The sequence below is a fragment of the Ochotona curzoniae genome, unplaced genomic scaffold (genome assembly GCF_017591425.1).
Source record: "Ochotona curzoniae isolate NIBS_2020 unplaced genomic scaffold, NIBS_Ocur_1.0 scaffold_4701, whole genome shotgun sequence".
NCBI classification, from domain to species: Eukaryota; Metazoa; Chordata; class Mammalia; order Lagomorpha; family Ochotonidae; genus Ochotona; species Ochotona curzoniae.
Window position 1 is genome coordinate 76,374,760 of NW_024467122.1, and position 18,260 is coordinate 76,393,019.

An 18,260-nucleotide genomic window follows, 5' to 3' on the forward strand; every position below is an offset into this window, starting at 1 on the left:
TACCCCGCCACTCGAAAGATGGCACTGGGGAGGAGGAAGCCACGGGAACACAGGGAACACAGGTCCCCTCCCATGGGACCTTCCCACAGTCCTCAACAGCCCTGCTCCCACGACCGAGAATTCTCTACCTTCCCAGACAGCCTGCCGTTTCTTTCCTTTTTTTTTTTTTTAACTGTTCTTCCGGTTGGGAAGATCTTCCTAATACTGAAAATAAAAAATGCTGACCCCATCCTCTGACCTCAGGAAGCGCACTAGAGGCACAGACAGGCAGAAGTGCAAAGTGGGTGAAATGGGTGAAACCGATGTTCCGTTCAGAAGCACGCATGGGGTCTGCCTGCATCCTGCCTTCCCAGGCGGAGGTGTTCCCTGTTGTAGCCAACCCAGGGCTGAGAGACTCCCAGGCGGTGGTGTTCCCTGTTGTAGCCAGCCCAGGGCTGAGAGACTCCCAGGGAGCTCCCCAGGTTGTGCTCTGGGGCAGTCAACAGCTCCAGGAACTCATGCAAGGACTTTTCTTTCTTTTTTTTTTTATTAATTATTTTTTATTGGAAAGCCAGGTTTACACAGGGAAGGAGAGACAACAATCTTCCATTTACTGGTTCACTCCCCAAATGGCCTTAATGACCAGAGTTGAGCTTATCTGAAACCAGGAGCTAAGAGCTTGTTCCAGGTCTCCCATGTGGGTACAGGGTCCCAAGGCTTTGGGCCATCCTCGACTGCTTTCCCAGGCCACAAGGAGGGAGCTGGATGGGAAGTGGAACAGATGGAACATGCACTGAAGCCCATATGGGATCCCAGTACTTGCAAAGGGAGGATTAACCAATGGAGCCATCATGCTAGGCTCAATGACTAGGGTTTCGGGCAGAGCTGGAGGCTCCAGTTGTTTGCATTTTGCCTCCACTCTGCTGGACATGCCTTATGACTTCGTTTGAGGTCATGAGGTAGGTATACAGTTGGCCATGCCTTATGATTCCATTTGAGGTCATGAGGTAGGTACATGGTGCCTGGGCACGCCGGCGCAGGTGGGAGAGCTGCTTCCCTACCTCTTGCAGGTGCAGAGTGCTGTGGCTGAGCCTGCTGCGAAGGTGGCATTGCTTGAGCTGCCTTCAGGCACCTTTGAGAAAACACACCACACTAGCAAAGCCTCATCCCTGGGGCATGATGGCTAGCCCCTTGCTACCTGCTCACTGATCCCAAGCAGCTTCCTTCCACCTCTGCTAACAGTCCCCGCATGCCCAGAGCTGAGGCTCTGGGCATGTAAGATGAGCTAGACTAGGCCATGGTACCTATCAGTCAACATGAGAACCACATCTGGGGGTGTGTCAATTAGGGCTGGGCTGTTGTACCCACTGGCATTAGCTCAAAGAGGTGCAGGTCTGTCAGGCAGGGCTATGGTACCTCACCAATGAGAAATATGACTAGGGCATGTCACCATCAGGGGATCTGGGTAATACTACCTGCCCACTGCCTTTGAGGTGAATCCTGGATGCCTGGCACACAGCTAGAGGCACTTGGCTCAGAAACACAGGGAGGTGACAGCACCGGAGGTCAGAGGTGGGCAGGAATACAGGCCTCACTCCTTCCTTTGTTTTTGTTTTTTAAAGCATTATTTATTTGAAAGGCAAAATTACAGATGGAGTGGGATAGGTTTTCCATCTTCTGATTCATTCCCCTAAATGGTCACAACAGCCAGGACTGGGCTGGGCTAAAGCCAGGAGCCAGGAACTCCATCTGGCCCTCCCACGTGTGTACAATGGCTCAAGGAACTGGGCCATCTTTTGCTACTTTCTCAGGCAAATTAGCAGAGTTGGATAAGAAGTGGAGCAATGGGGACTTGAACCGGCACCTCAGTGAGGTGTCAGTGTCGCAGGGCATGGCTTAAACTGCTGCCTCCAGCGCTCTTGGATGAGCTCTCCTTGTTCTCCACAGTGGGAATTTCCTCTTTCTCCCAGGAAGGACTAAGGCAGAGCCACTTCCGTTTAACAGAGCTGTATCCTAGGGGTGCGGGTTACAAGCTTTATGTATGTTTCAAGCTTGTTTTTTTGGGGGGGGGGTGGGTTAAAAAGGAAGACAATAAAAGCACTCGTTTGGGCACCACGTTGAGTATCTGAATGATGGAAGCGGAGGGCTGCCACTGGGTGTGCCTTGTCTCCCACTAACTGCCGTGCTTTCTCCCCAGGAACTGAAGCATCTCATCCTGGAGGCAGCTGACGGGTTTCTGTTTGTGGTGGCAGCCGAGACTGGGCGAGTGATTTACGTGTCCGATTCTGTCACACCCGTCCTGAACCAGCCGCAGTCGGAGTGGTTCGGGAGCACCCTCTATGAACAGGTGCACCCTGATGACGTGGAGAAGCTGAGGGAGCAGCTCTGCACCTCGGAAAACTCAATGACAGGTCAGTGCTGCTCCTCTAAGGAGTCCATTGGCTGTTTGCTCGGGTGCTGATTCATGTTTAAATCTATCCTGATCTTTCTTTTTTACCTGCAATACACGTGCCTCACCACCAGGAGGCATTGGTGTATCTATGTCAGTGCACAGCTGGTGTGAGGATTTTCCACTCTGATCCACAGATCCTGATGACTCAGAGTTCAGTTACCTGACTTGTAGTTCCTTATTCAAGCATTGAAATAGGCAAGTTCTGCTGTAACATAATCCACGGAGTACGTGAAGAGCCCAATGCTCACTCATTGACAAATGCATGACAAGTGCAGAGAAAGGCCGAAGTGGGAACCTAGCACAAGTGGTTGTATTAGCTTTTCATATTGTTTGGCTAAGAAATTCGTAATCCTGGCCCTTGACCCTGACAAGGACCTACAGCATGCCCCTGGAGGTGCTCTTGCATGCTCTTGGGAAGTGGTGGAAGGATAGTGCTGTGCTGTCAGGAGGCAGTTTTAACTCCAGCGTGCGTCTGTGTGGCTTGCTGTGCAGGGTGCATCGACAGGGACGGCTGGTCGGTGTCTGAGGTCTGTGCCTTCAGCTGGTCCTATGTGGGCGGCTCAGCTGAGTGTAGTTTTCTGTGTTTATGTAGTGTTTCTTGCAGCCTTGCAAAACTAAAATTCACATCACATTGTTCTCTGATGGATGAATCACCTGGGAACACATTTGCAAGTGCAAAGCAAGTGTCTTAGCAGTGGGCTACCACGTGACAGAGACATTTATGCTGTCTCCTTCCTCCAGCCACGGTGTGCTTGGTGCTTTCGTCAGAGCAGGCAGTCAGTTCCCCAGCAGAGGTGGTAACTGCTGGGCACCTGGTTTCTGCCTCATAGATGTCACCTTCGAGCTGTGTCCTCTGTAGGCACCATGAGGGTGCTAGTACCCCCGCGGGGGCACCCTCGTGACCCAGGTACTTCCTCACACGTGCGTCTTGAGGACTGGAACTGCTGCCTAAGAGCCTGGGGGATGTGTGGGTGCTCTACCCATTGGGCCTGAGAACGAGGTGTGGCAGGTCTGTGCTCCCTGCACGTCTCCCTCCCGTGGCCTACGGATAACTCCCTTTCCTCCATGCCATCCACTGTCCTCCGTGCTCATGGGGGCAGTAGTGGCCCGGTGGCCCCTGTCAAAGGCCTTGCCCCCAGTGCAGTCACACCCTGGGGAATCGGGGATTATGTCTGGCAGAACATGGATTGTGCAGTGTACACAACTTCAACCCATGATGCTTTCAAGGCCAAGCCAGATGACACAAGTGACAGAAGAGGGTGGCCATTTGGGCTGACAGTTGAGGGACCTGTGTCCCCCATGGCAGGACCTGGATTCAGCCTGCAGCTCTGGCTCCTGCTGGTGCAGACCCTGAAAGGCAGCGGTGATGGCTGAAGTGGCTGGTTCCCCCCGTGAGTCATGTGGGAGACCTGGCTCAAGTTCCTCCCTCTCAGCTTTGCAGGCGTTAGGGGGTGTGAACCTGCAGATTGCAGCTTGTTCTCTCTGTTTCATTGTCTTCCTGCCTCTCAGGCCAACCAGGCAATAGAAGTCTGGCTGTTTCTGAAGCCTTGGATATGAGTGATATGAAAAGGGGAAGGAAGAGGAAGTTGTGAGGCAGGGCCTGGGTCTTGTTTGGCCTAGGGTCTCCCTGCCTGCTGGTTAACAAGTAGTGCTAAAGGAGACCCGGAGAGGTTTGCTGTGTGCCGGTGCCCTGAGATAAGCAATGGAGCACAAGAGAGAGATCCTAAGGACTCTGCTAGACAAAGCAGAGGGGAGGATGAGCAAGAGAGGACGGGAAGAGCCCGTCTGATGGCCACATTCACCTCTGGGATGAGCTGTCTTTTCCCAGACTGCTTTGTCGGAACACAGGATGTGGCTTCTTGGAACCTGGTCCAGTGACCCCTGCTAGGCAGGGGAAGTGGCAAGGGCATAGCTTACCAGGGCTGAGTGAACTTGTTTGTCTCTTTGAAGTCCATCAGAATATTTTTCGTTGTGTATTTATTTGAAAAGGAGAGGAATTTTGCAAATGAAAGAGAGGAAAACAAAAAACAAAACCTTCCAACACTTAACTCCTTCTCTAAATGCCCATGGCAGCTGGACCAGGCCAGGACTGGAGATGAAAGTTAGGAATGCAGTCTAGGTTGGCCACACAAGGGGTGGGACCCGAGGACTCAGCCATCATTGCTGCCTGCCTGGGGCTGCATCCACAGGAAGCGGAGCTGGGAATTGAACCCTGGGCACTCCAAAGTGGGCTGTAAGATGGACAGTCACCTCCTCATGTGAAATCTTAGTGGATCTGACAGGTTCAAAGGGGCAGTGAGGGCTGTATTTATCAGAAATGCCTTTAGGGTGGACATTGGGCATGTGGCCATGGCAGCCACAGCTGGCCGGCAGTGCAAGAAGTCTACCGAGATGCTGGAGGCAACCTTGGTGAGCGGTGGCCAGCCAGGTCTCTGGGCTCCTGGCCAACTTCCTCCTGGGAGGATCAAGGCAGGGCTGGGGAAGCCAGTCTGTGTCCTTAGGATGGAGTCCCTGTTGGAGCTGTACCTTGTGTGCATGAGTGCCTGGGAGATACATCTAAGCCTAAGGGTGGGGAGGGTTGTGTGTGCACCATGGGTGGGTACCGTGAGATGATTCTGTGGCCCATGGTGGACAAAGCCCCGCTCCTTCCAGGTACCAGTGGCGGGCAGGTAAAGGGCTGAAAACTTGGCAAACCTAGAAGATGCCCGTGGAAGGAACTGGGAGAGGGGATTCACGAGGGTTGGCAGGGCTGGATATGGGAGCCCCAGTGCCTGCCAGAGACCCGGTGCCTGCAGAAAAGAAAGACCATGAACTTAGCCTAGGCTGAAGTGACAGCAAACCACACCTCCTACCTCATTGTGAGGGACTGACTTCCGGCACGGAAGACCCCGTGCTGCTAACGAGAGTGTGTCAGGCATCACAACAGATGGATTCCATGTTGTGAGCTTACCCGCCCAGCCAAGCTCGCTGGTAACCCCCACACTAATCCTCATGGAGCTTTCATGACTGTTAGTGGGCACGCCCAGGGCAGGGGGCAGGCTTGAGCTGCTGGATGTTGACGTGCCCAGCTGAGTTTGAACAAAGCCACGTGCCCTGCCTTCTACTCTCAACTCTGCAACTAAGGTGTAGCTGCTGACTCCTCCCTCCCTCTCTCTCTGCATTTCTGTTGTTGATTTAGCTGTGCAGTGTTGTGTTCCTCAGCACCAGGAGGAAGTGTGTGTGTGATGAGCTTCGTTCACAAATGAGTTACAGCTCTTGGCTGTGAGTTTGATGGTGCTGAACCAACAGTGCTTGATAAACAGACGCAGCAAACAAGGGCAGGTATTGACCAGTCGGCAAGAATGCTGTGACAGTGTGGCCAAACAAGCTCCGAAACTAATTGGAGGAGTTGCTGGGTCCGCTTGCCTGCTGCATGGAAAGCCACCAATCCATGTTCAGCCTCTATGAGTTCCCGGCTGTTGCTGAATGGAGGCACCTTCTTATCCCCCTTCATTGCTTAATGGTTCTAGCCCAAAGTCTTTGGGCGGTAATGTGGAGGAGAACTGGAGCCAGGCCAGTCTCCAGGGGGCATCAGCTGGAAAGCCCCCGTGTGTGGCTCACATGGTCAGCTGTGATGACCATGAGACGGGTTGCAGTCCAGGAATGCTTGCTGCCTTGCATCACGGGATTGGGCAGGGCTGAGTCTGGGCCAGAGAGCAGCCAGCAGCACCGTGGCTTGGCCTGTGCACCTGTCCCAGGCTGTGTGTCTGGGGGGTGCATTCACTTCAGGGTCCTCCTGTGTCTGTCTGGGGCTCACTGGGTGCTTGGGCCTCCTGATTTCTCATTCAACCCTAGCAGTGAAACTCCTAGGCATAAGGAATTCTCTCACGTTTCCAGAGCATCTCTGGCCTCCTGCTGCAGCGCTCTCATCCCTGGCTGTCACTCCATGGGGAGGTTTGACAAGTGCATGCTACAGGATTGGGGTGGGGGACTGAGCCCTGCTGTCGCAGAGTTCTCGGGGTAGTGGTGGGGTGCTGATGCCCCCCAGAGGACCGGGAACCCTCGGCTCTCTGTGCTTCCTTGCAGTCCTGTGACCTCGTTTCACAGGCAGAGCGCATGAGGCTGGGGTACACGGGTGGGTTTACAGGGCGAGAAAGCTGAGGCCACCCAGCTGCTCCGGGTTGGTGCTTGGAGACACAGTGCTCATAGCCTTTGGGGACATTTGAGTGTAAAGGAGCCTCATGAAGCTCAGGGTGGCCCAATGTCCCTGCAGCACCAGGGGCCAGTCCAGCCATAGCAGTTGAGCCTAGGGCTTTGGGGTTCCCAGTTTATAGAGGTTGGCCAGGGAAGGGTTTGGTGCTGGTTGCCATCAGAGCTCCAAGAGTAAGGTGGGCCCTAGGAGAGGGAGCTGTCTCCAGCCCCTGTGCTGTCTAGGACACAGGTTCTCACAGTGTGAGAGCCCTGGGAACTACACACACATCCTAGAAGTGCAAATCCTGCACTCCCCTGCCACCCCACTGAGTCACAGCTCTGGGGCCTTAGAGTCCTCTTCCCCGCCCTCCACATTCACAGGATGCAGGCTCGAGCTTGGAGAACCACCAGCTCAGTTGGCAGTGTCTTGGGTCTGTATTCTAGTTTGTGCCCAGCTCATTGATATTAGACTAGCTTTGCACTGCCCCAGGAAGGTAGGGAGGGGGATGTGAGGGTCAGTGCTCCTTCGTGTTGGGAGCACTGTATCCTCCCAACCCCTGCCTCTTAGGAACACAGAATCACTGGCAGGAAGCCTTAGTGTACTGCCTAACCCAGGTAGCCACTTGAGGGGCAGGCATTTGGCACAACTGTTAAGACATCATATGGGACTTGGCCTGGTAGCCTAGTAGCTAAAGTCCTCGGTTTGAATGTGCTAGGATCCCATATGGGCACTGGTTCTAATCCTGGCAGGCCCTGCTTCCCGTATAGCTCCTTGTTTGTGGCCTGGGAAAGCACTTGAGGATGGCTCAAAGCCTTGGTACCCTGCACCTGCGCTGGAGACCTAAAAGAAGCTCCTGACTCCTGGCTTCGGATTGGCTCAGTTCTGGCCATTGCAGTCACTTGGGGAGTGAATCAACGGACAGAAGATCTTCCTCTCTGTCTCTCCTTCTCTCTGTAAATCTAACTTTCCATTAATATTAAATCTTTAAAAAAAAAGACAGCATATGGGCTGCCCCCATTTCCTAGGCTGCTTGGGGTTGAAGCCCAGCTCTGTGTCTGGTGCCAGCTTCCCACCAGTACAGACTCGAGGAGGCAGCCAGCGATGGGACAAGTGTGGTGGTCATGAGGCCCTGACTGGGTTCCTGGCTCCTGGCTGTGGCCTGGCCTAACTTTGACTGTTGTGACTATTTGGGGAGTGAAAGATCTCTTCTTTTCTCTCACCTCTTTTTTTCTGCCCCTCTCTCTCTCCCTTTCAAATAAATAAAAAATAACCATGAGAGGATTGTTAATGTCCTTACCATAAACAAGTGATACATGTGTGAGGTGCTAGCTGTTGGAATTGCTTTTATTTGATATGCAACATTTACTTGCATGAGCCATCACATTGTACCCTGTAAGCACAGATGTAGAATGATGTGCTATTCAAAATAAAATAAGATTCATGTAAATTACAAAAAAAAAAACCCAAAAAAAAAACCTCATGAGCCATATCCCAGGCCTACTGTCTCAAGAGTCACATCTTAGTAAGAGTCCCTAAGGACTTGGGTTGTCTGCACAAATTCAAGTTTAAGAAGCACCAAACTAAAAAAATTTAGCAAGTTGTGCCCTTTGGCTGCTGAAGTTGAGGGCAGCCTTTGGCAGCTGGGAGCACCATGATGTGGTGGCACCTGTCCCCGCCACTTTGGCTGCGCTGCTTGTGTTTGCCCAGCTCTTGAGTGACTGACTGGGCCAGGCACCATGGGAAGAGGCGATGGAGGAGCAGTCTCTAGAGGGGAGCCACTGTCTCCCCCACCGTCCAGGGCCTGGGGAGTGTGATAGCAACAGCAGCCTGCACAGCCCCGGGACCCTCAACTCTGCAAGCTCACAGGTGTCAGACTCTGCCTCTGGCTTGGCAGGAAGTAGGCAAGATTGGCAGGCATTACCACCCCAGCCACTGTGGTGCCAGAAGACAGCAGGGACCTGGGGCATTGTACCCACACCAGTGGCACCCCAGGGAGAAGCCCGACCCTAACAGCAGAGGGGCTGGTCAGGCAAGGCCACCTCCTGGGGGGCACTGGTCACCTCCTGGGAATTGTGTGCCTGGGAAAAGTGGTGTTTGTCAGGGATTGGTGTCAGCTCATCTGAGGCAGCTGGGTCATCTTCATCACGCATCAACACATCACAGAAGAGGGCTGGGGCGTTGCTGCATTGAACTTGGCTGTTCAGTTCACTCCTTCAGGGTAACAATGTCAGGCAAATCGTTGGTCCTGCAAGAGTGCTTGCTGGGAACTGGACAGTCTTCCCCGCTGTGGTATCACCTCTGGAAAAAAAAAAAAAAACAACAAAAAATGGTGGGCTATTTCCAGCTGTCAGTCATGAAGGGGACTTCATGAAAACCATACTTACAAATGTATAGCTTATTTTCTTTGGAATACCCAAGCTGAGTGCCTGGCCTGTTGCCAGAATCTGAGATCCCAAACACATTCCACTGGGCTGTTTCTTGCCATATTAGGTAACAGATCAATATGTCAAAAAATAATTCTCATTTTATCTCAACTCCATCAATAGTCACGGGTCCTGGATTTTTGTCATTGAAAATAGAAAGAGAATGTTTTAATGGCAAGGGGGAAGATGCCTGTTTTGGTTAAGCTCATTGCACACTGCCTGACTGTGTGGTAAACACTTCAGTTGCCTGAAAAGGTGCTGGCGAGTGAACTTGCTGGAGGTGCTGGTTAAATGCACTTGAGAGTGGAAGCAGAGATCCCAGTGACTTTCTCACTAGACACGGCAGCCCCCTCCCACCTGTGCTCCCCACCTCCCCGGTTCTGTTGTCCCAGATGTCCCTCTGGACCTGTTCCGGCCTTTCTCACTGTTACATATTTATACAACCTGCCTTGTTTTGCTTCGCCACGTTCACAGCATGCTGAGACTGCGGAACTGTTTGTGTTCTCTTGTGCTTGATGTGGATAGAGAGTGCATGATGTCACACAGATTGCATGCTTCCCGCCCCCACCCGGGGCTGCTGGGTTCATTGTCTCAGCAGTGTCACAGGGAAAGGAGGGGCTCACGTGGTGCTGCACCCGTCAGGAGCTCCCACCAGGCCGTGTGTGCACGCGCTGACCACAGAGGGAGGCCCAGGGACGAGGGAGGGAGGTGTGGGGACAGCGCCAGCAAGTTCCCTGCACTGGAACTAAGTGGCCAGATGTGTCCTTGGCCCCTTTTCTTGCTCACTCCTGGTCCCAGTCCCCTCTCCCTGTAGATACTGCAGCCGGGAAGGCCCCCCGGGCTGCAGGGGTGTTTGATCTGTCTCGTGAGAGGACAGTGTTTGGGAGCTTCCTCCTTGTTTGAAGATGACGTTCCAGCGCTAAGGTGGAGCTGAGCTTTTCCCACATGGTCCGTCTCCCTTATTCAGGTTTGAGTTCTGTTAACACGGACGACAGGTGGTGGCTCCTTCCCAAACTCCACTTCAGTGCTCTGTCTTGGCTTTTCGGCAGAGGGAGGAGGGCTTTCCCTTTCTGCCTTCATCTGGTTGGTCATACCTTCCCCCGGCACATACAAAGAGTGCATGGAAAAGAGAATTCAGGGTTAAGTGTAGAGTAGTATAAACTTTGGAAGCCATGCGTAGTTTTGTTTAACATATCCATTTTCCATGAAGTTTTTGAAAACCCTTCCTAGGAGATTTCCTTTTTTGGGGGGAGTAGGAGTGGGTCTAAAATAATCATATCTGTTTTGGAAAAAAAATGTGTTTCAGATTCAGAGAGAAAGAGAGAGAGAGCACGCTCCCCTAGTTAATTTGCTGAATGCTCACAACAGTTAGCACGGGACCAGGCCAAAGCCTGGAGCCTGAGATCAAATCCTGGTACCCTCCTGGGTCGGAGGTATCCAAGCACTTGACTCTTCCCTTTTGCCTGCCGGGATCTGCACTGGAGCTGGAGCAGGGATTGAATCCGGGTACTTAGACATGCACCCTGGGTATCTTAAGCAGCATTTTAGCCACTCCGCAAACTGATCTTGCAATGCCATTTCCCACCAACTTCCCCCATGTTGATTGAGGACTAACTTTGTGCCAGACACATGTTCTTCTTAATGCTGGAGACCGTATGACAAAATCAGAGTAACCTGGGTTACACAGAGCTCACAGATCCACAGGAGGAAGAGAGGCATCAAGGAAGGGGTTTCTCCTAACATGAGAAGCCACAGCCACTGTCCATGTTGAGGGATGTTACAAAGCAGGAACCATTGAGGGCAGGGTCACATGTGCCTGGGCAGACTCCCAGGACACAGGAAGCCAGATGCAGTCTAGTGGGAAGCTGGGGGCTCCTGGTTAGTGAGGCAGTGGCTGAGCCCTGACAGTTACAGCATCCTCTGCAGGTCTCTAACCAGAGGAGCCCCCCAGGGTCAGTTCATGTCACCTGGGAGCAGCCTGCATGGCTGCAGAGGGTAGACCTTGTCATAGGAGTCCAGCTTGGCCTGGGGGACGTCAACGAGGAGAGTCTTGGAGTCCCTTGGAGAGTCCAGTCCCTTGGCTGGAGACCCAAGGTCTGACAGGCAGGTGCCCGCAGCAGAAGCTTCCTGCCACTGGTGATTTGCTGACCCCCCTTGGTGTTCCTTGTCAACTCTTTGCTCTCCTCTCTGCCTCCTTCTCCATGCTGTGGGGTTTTCCCCATGTCTCTGAGCTCAGATCTTCTTCTCAGGTCCACTATCATCCAGTGTGATCTCTTTCCAACTCAGTCATCATGTCTGCGAAGACCCCGGTTCCAATCACATGTACAGGATCAGGCGCTTGGGGAAGGAACGCTACTCCCTCTGCCTGTAGGTAGTAAAAGAGGAGGGGAAGTTAGAAGCTGAGAGATATTTGGGGCAGCAAAACCATCAGTCTCGTTCATTCTTTTCCCAAAGAGTGTTTACAAAGCTGATATTGGGGGCCAATGTTGCAGCTTAATTGGCTAATTCTCTGCCTGCAGGCACTGACATCAGCATCCCATGTAGGCGCCAATTCATGTCTTGGCTGCTCCACTTTCCATCCAACTCTCTGCTTGTGGCCTGAGAAAGCAGTGGAGAATAACCTAACGCCTTGGGACTCTAGCCATATGGAAGACCTGGAGAGGGCTCCTGTCTTTGGATCAGCTCAGCTCCAGCCGTTGCGGCTATTTGGGGAGTAAGCCAGCGGTTGGAAGATCTTTCTCTCCTTGTCTCTGTAAATCTGCTTTTACAATAAAAAATACTAAAAAATAAATCTTTAAAAAATTTTTTTTTTCAAAGAGCTGGGGGCCAGCCTTGTGGTACAACAAATTAAGCTGCTTCTTGCAGTGCCAACATCCCATATCAGAGCAGCAGTGTAAGTCCTGGCTGCTCTGCTTGCAGCCCAGCTTTCTGCTGACACATCGGAAGGCAGCAGAGGCTGGGCCATGTGCTTGCTCCCTTCCCACACCCTCACGTCCTGCCGTGCAGTTTCAGTTTTCTGTCTTTGACCTGGCTCGGCACTAGATGTTGCGGCCTTTGGAAAGTCAACTGGCAGATGGCAGATCTCTTTGCATGGCTCCGTCTCTCTAGTACTCTGCCTTTCATATAAGTAAATCTGCAGTGAATACATGAATTTCAAAGCAGTTGAATTTTAATAAAAACCTGAGATCGGAATAGATGTTTAGCTTAGTGATAAAGACACCGGTTTGGATACCTGCCTCCCACATGGCAGTGTTTGGCTGGGGTTCCCAGCTCTGGCTCCTGATTCCAGCTTCCTGCTAATGCTAATGAGACATAGCAGTGATGGCTGAAGTGGTTGGGTCCCTACCCCCAGGCAGGAGAGTTGAGTTGAATTCCTGGCTCCCAGCTTAGGCCTTGCTCATTCCCAGCTCACTCTGGCATTTACGGGAGTTGAGTGGGGATGTTTTCTCTCTCCCTCTGCTCCTCATTAACCTTGGCTAGGTCTTTGGTGACCTTGGTCATACTCACACATTGCCACTGATGAATCTTTCCCGACAGATGTACATTGGCATGGGGAGGGCTGGTGGTTGCTGTGTGGGCACGTGTGGCTGCATCCTGTTGCCCTCATTGCCTGTTTTCCACTGGCGAGCTAGGACTCAAGGCCATGTGTGCTTGGTGCATCCTTCTGGGAAGCAGGAGTGGCTTGTGTCTCCCTGACCCTCGGTCACCCTGTTGAGTCTCCAACTGTGTCTCCATCTCAGGAGTGGGTCTTGCTGACCATGGTGGCCCCATCTGTGAACTCTTCGCTGCTGTTCAGCAGGACATCCTGTCTGCAAGAGGCATTAGCCTGTCCTGGGGGTGGCGGGTAGGGGCGAGTACAGAACAGCCCTTTCTCTGTCTGACTCTGAACTCGTGGGACTTGGGCCCAGACAGGCCCAAGCAGGTGGCTTAATCTGACGGGTGTGCCCCTTACCAGGCACTGCCTGCTGCTTTTGCTCGCCCCTGATTCTGCCCTTTGGCACCTGCCTTTTGCGTTTTACTTTCTTGACAGTACTCATTTTCTGAGGCCTGAGTCTGGGCCGCCTGCCTGGGACCACACCCGCTGCTTCTCTCCAACCGTGAAAACAGAAGCAGAGCTGGAGAGACTACAAAGCCTAGGCCAAGGACATTTTCTACTGAGTGCAGAGGAAGGTTGCCACAGCTGGGGGCAGGAGAAGACTATGGACTGGGCAGGAGGAGGGAGTCTGGGCATGGACAGAAGTAAGAGGTGGTGGATGGGAGATGGGCCCAAGCTAGTAATGCAAACATAGCTGGTAAGGGGAGATCTGACTACAGCTCAGGGTGTCCTCTGCTGACCAACCTGGGTGCTTGTCTATGTCATTCTACAAGACACAGACTCAAAGCAGATGTAGCATGGTGCATTGCCACCACGCTTCCATTTCCAAGAGCTTTCTTTTTAAAAGATTTATTTACTTTTATTGGAAGGACAGATATACAGAGAGAAGGAGAAATAAAGTGAAAGATCTTCAATCAGCTGGTTCACTTTCCAAATGGCCACAGTAGTTAGAGCAGGATGGTCTGAAGCCAGCTGCTTGGAGCTTCTTCCAGATCTCCCACGTGGGTGGAGGGGTCCAAGGGCTTGGGGCATCCTCCACTGTTTTCCCAGGCACATTGGTAAGTGGATCAGCCAGGGCATGCCCATGTGGGATGCCAGCTCTTGCAGGTGGAGGATTATCCAATTGAACCATTGCACTGGCCCTCTTCTAGGGGCTTTTTTTTTTTTTTCAGGACCCCAGGGCAGAGCACCCTGCTCTCCCCCAAACCTCCTCTCTCTTCTTTGCAAGAGGTGCAACTTCTCAGGGACAGGATCCAGCATGGAAGCTCTTTGGAAGGCACAAGATGACAAGGCTTTCCAGTCCTCCTGAGCATCCTTTGTATAAGGCATGACAGGTGCACCTGGCCTCCCCAAAAAGGGGTGGCAGGGACTCCCAGGAGTGGCTGGGGGTGCGAGTGGATCAACCGCATCTTGAGTTCAAACAGTCAGCTGGATTCAGCTAGTGCTGTAGGGCAGGTTCAGAAAGTCGGCACCTCTCTCTGTGTGACCAAAACAGCTGTGGATATGGAAGCAGGGTTTGAGAGGGTGGGAGATTGTGGTTTGCAAGATCTTTCTGTCTCTTCTTCTCTCCATAAATCTGAACTGCCTTTCTAAAAACAGAAATTGATGAAAAACAAAACAACAACAACAAAGTGTAACATATACCTGGGAATACCTGGGGTTGAGGTTCCATTGCCCTGCTAGTGTAGACAAAGGCAGCAGAATGGCCCAAGTAATGGAGTCCATGCCAACACAAGGGTGAGATAAATCGAGCTCCTGGCGAGTGGCATCGACTTAGCCAAACCCTAGTTCTGTGGCTGTTTGGAGCATGAATCAGAGGATGGGTATGCAAGCTCTCTTTCTCCCTTTATCTTTCAAATAAATAAGTAAATTTAAAAAATGTGAGTTAGACTTGAGACCCCTAAATGTTGCTTTTCCTTGGGACACAGTCACTACCTAGAGGTCAGGTCTTTAGATTCTATTTTGGTCTCACAGTTTTGCTTTACTTCTCCTCCTCCTCCTTGTTTTTCTTCTTCCTCAAGATTCATTTATTTGAAAAGTAGACTAATATAGAAAATTGGAAGGAGAGAGAGGGAGATTTTGCCTTCACTAGTTCATTCCCCAAATGGCTGCAACAGCTGGGACTAAGGTAAGGAGCTCTGTCTGGGACTCTCTCATGTGGCCACAGGAGCCCAAGTATGTCGGTCATTTTCCACTGCTTCCCCCAGCATATTAGCAGGAAGCTGGATTGGAAGTGGAGCAGTCAGGACTGAACCAATCCTCTGAGCTGGGTTGCTGGCATTGCATCTGTGCCTTATTCTGCTGCACCACAACGTTGGTCCCTGAGACAGTTTTGGTTGAAACAAGGAATATCCAAGAAGCTCCTGATGGGGTATCAGTTACTACTGCTGTGCCCACGTTCCTAAAGCAGCAGTTCACCACCTAAGTGCTTGTCACCCCGCTGGAACTGGGGTTCTAGACCATCTCCCCAGATTCACCTGCGGGGGCTGAAGCTCTCATGTCTGCGGTTGGACATCAGCCCTGCTTGTGCTAACACAAACCAGAAGCTGGGTCTGCTGACCACCGGTGTGACCTCTGCAAAGGGGAGGCAGCATATCCTAATTATCTGTCCTAGATCTAGGAGGAAAATATCAGAGAGATGAAAGTATGTCATTTACTCTACCCACGGACAAAATGTTAAAAATGTCATCCACCACACAGCTGGATAATGTGCAGCATCAGCATTTCAGTCCTCTTTGCCAAAATCCCAGTTTCCTAATGAAGGACATTTTATCCTAGCTTTGCTACCCTAGAGGAGCCTAGATAAGCCCTTTTTTGTTTTCCTCCTAAGGGGAGAAAAACAAATACTCACAAAAATAACTCGGCCATTGGCTTGTTTTTAGGCTGCTGTAATTATTTTTTGAGTTACTTTAGGCTGATCAGAAAGGACACTGAATCACAGCTTTTTCCTGCTGGTATGATTTCGGTTTCAAGAACAGTCTCACGTGACAGCTCACATTTTGTAATGCTTTGGTTAAAAATAGCCAGATTGCACAAACCTCAGCATGGTTGCGAACATGAAAATAGTTTTCCCTTTAGCTTCACCGAAGCAAGAGATGTTTGCTCCTAAAACGTCATGACTCATACCGAGATGGTTCACTGAAAATGCACAGAGAGCTCGGAGCTTTCCTGTTTATCTCTTGTTCGGGAGAAGCCAATGGGGGAAGGGGAGGGATGACTGTGTCCGGTTTGATCTTCCTCTCCTCGAGCACCAAGGCCCCTTGGCCTGGGGTTCGTTTGGGCAGTGAGCGATGGTTCATGGTTTTCCAGTTAGGGGTGATGACCTAACTTACTCTTCGGCTAGTGCTCCATGTCGTTCTTTAAACTTGAGCTGACTGCGCAGGTGCTGAAGCCCTAGACTCTGGGTTGGAGGGTCAGGGGGCGACTCTGGGCCAACTCTTTCTGCAGCCACACCGGCCCCCTCTGTTGCAATTCCCACAAAGTGGCCGTGACTTTATAAACACCGACCACTTTGCAATGGCGTTGAATCACGCCTTCTCCTAGCTCCCACTGCTACCTTAAGCAGCACAGCTCACAGCAGACAGTAGAAGACTGAGGTCTGCGGGTTTGGGAGCTCACTGAATCAAGAACGTGGACTTTGGGGACAGAGCCTGCCCTCAGTTTGGACCCTGGTTCTCCCTCTACTCAGTGGGATCCTGATTCTCCCTGAATCTCCGTTCTTTTATCAGGTGGGAAAGATGATACCAAGACCAGGCTTAGTGTGTTCCCTTTCGGGTTACATTTCCTAGATTCAACCTAGATACAATCTAGATGGTTGCATCCAACCCTGATGGGAATTTGTCAGAATACAGGGGTGGCAGGGAGTCACTAGGCCAAACAAAAATGGAGTCCAGGAACTTCCTCCAGGTCTCCCATGCCGGTGCAGGGTCCCAAGGCTTTGGGCCATCCTCAACTGCTTTCCCAGGTCACAAGCAGGGAGGGAACTAGATGGGAAGTGGAGCTGCCAGGATTAGTACTGGTGTCCATATGGGATCCCAGCGCGTTCAAGGCAAGGACTTTAGCTGCTAAGCCATGGCGCTGGGCCCACATGTGACATTCTAAGAGAAATAGGGGTTATCCTAACTAAGCTGAGTAAGCTGAGGTCTGAGCAATGCAAATGAATGACTGTATGGGGAGAGCGATTTGTGGGGCTGGGAGGTGTCTAGTGTACCTGCAGTTGTGGGCCGAGCCTGTGCCAGCCCCTGCGGCAAGGGAGGGCAGGCAAGGCCACAGAATGTGATGAGAGGAGGCCAGGGCACAAACAGCCATGGGGGGGGGGGGGTCCATGCACGGTGTTTAGGACTTTCTGCAGATGACAAGAAAAGGTTCCTGGAGGGCAGGCCGTGTGATTTGGTTGTGTCTTGGTTTATAAAGACTGATCTGGTGGCTGGGAGGAAATACAGTTTGTTTTCTTAAAAGAGAAAGGCCTGAGAAAGCCAGAACTGATATTTATCTGTTTGAAATGCCTTTGGGGCAACTTCCCGGGTACTTCTCATTTCCTCCTCGGGGCAAGCTTTTCTTGGTCATATACGGCTGCCTGAGCATTCCAGCACTTGTGCTGAGTAGACAATCTTCCTTTCATGCGTGTTCCTGTGGCTGTGTCTGGGCTGATTTCTGGGGCTGCTGGCTAGGGTTTGGACATACCCCAAAGGCCCATGTGTCAGTTCCTGAATCCGTAGGGTGCTGCTGTTGGAAACTGCTGGGGACATTAGGAGGGAGCCCGGTAAGTGCTGGTATCCCACATGGACACTGTTTCATGTCCTGGTGTGCCTCACTTCCCATCCAGCTCCCTGCTTATGGCCTTGGAAAGTAATAGAAGATGACTCAACTCCTGGGCTCTCAGCTTCAAATCAGCTCAGCTCTGGCCATTGCTGCCATTTTGGGAGTTAACCAGTGGAGGGAAGATCTCTCTCTCTCTCTCTCTCAGTCATCTTATTTCTATAAAGTCTTCCTTTCAAATAAAAATGCATAAAACTTAAAAAAAAGAGAGAGAGAGCGAGAGAGGAGGTGGAGGGGTGTAGGCCCAGCCTCCGTGCTTCCTGGTTCACCTTGCATCCTCATCACAAACGAAGCTGAGCCTGCCTGGTGTTGGTCTTGAACCTTCCACAGCCAGAACTCATTAGACCATTGGTCTTTACACCTCACAAAGGTGGTTAGCTTGAGTACTTCACTGTAGAATAGAAAACTGACTAATGCGTGGACTTTCTGGCTGGTCTGTGGCTCAGCCCTCTCTTGGATATTGATGTGCTTTTCTGCAGTGACTGAGTTGCCAGTCTTTGGGTGCATAACACTTTGCATGTCTGTTGATGCACCGTGCCTTGGTTCTCAGCCCTTGATCCACGGAGTCCTCATCATCTAAGTCCTCCAGATTTGTTCCTTTCCAGTCTGTCTGGGCCTCTTGTCCTTCACTGCCTGGTGCTGAGAGCGACCGTTTGAAGGGTCTTGCTGGCTGCTTGCATCCCGTGTAAAGCAACATGGTCCATCTCGGTGGGTGATGCTCCATCCTGGCAGGAAGCAGGAGCCTCTATCATTGATTGTGTGAACGCCTCTCCCCAGCTGCTCCTGCTCCTCCACTGCTTCTCTCCCCCTTTTCCTTCCCTG

General features: G+C 51.7%; 1 protein-coding gene across 2 annotated transcripts in view; it reads left to right on the forward strand.

The window, feature by feature from the left end:
• Window positions 1–18,260, forward strand: part of ARNT2 (aryl hydrocarbon receptor nuclear translocator 2) — a 120,304-nt gene that overhangs the window by 27,229 nt on the left and 74,815 nt on the right. For both annotated transcript variants that reach the window (XM_040968935.1, XM_040968936.1), the window contains exon 5: window positions 2,177–2,390. In XM_040968935.1, coding sequence (XP_040824869.1) covers window positions 2,177–2,390 — 214 coding nt within the window. The remainder of the gene's footprint in view (window positions 1–2,176; window positions 2,391–18,260) is intronic.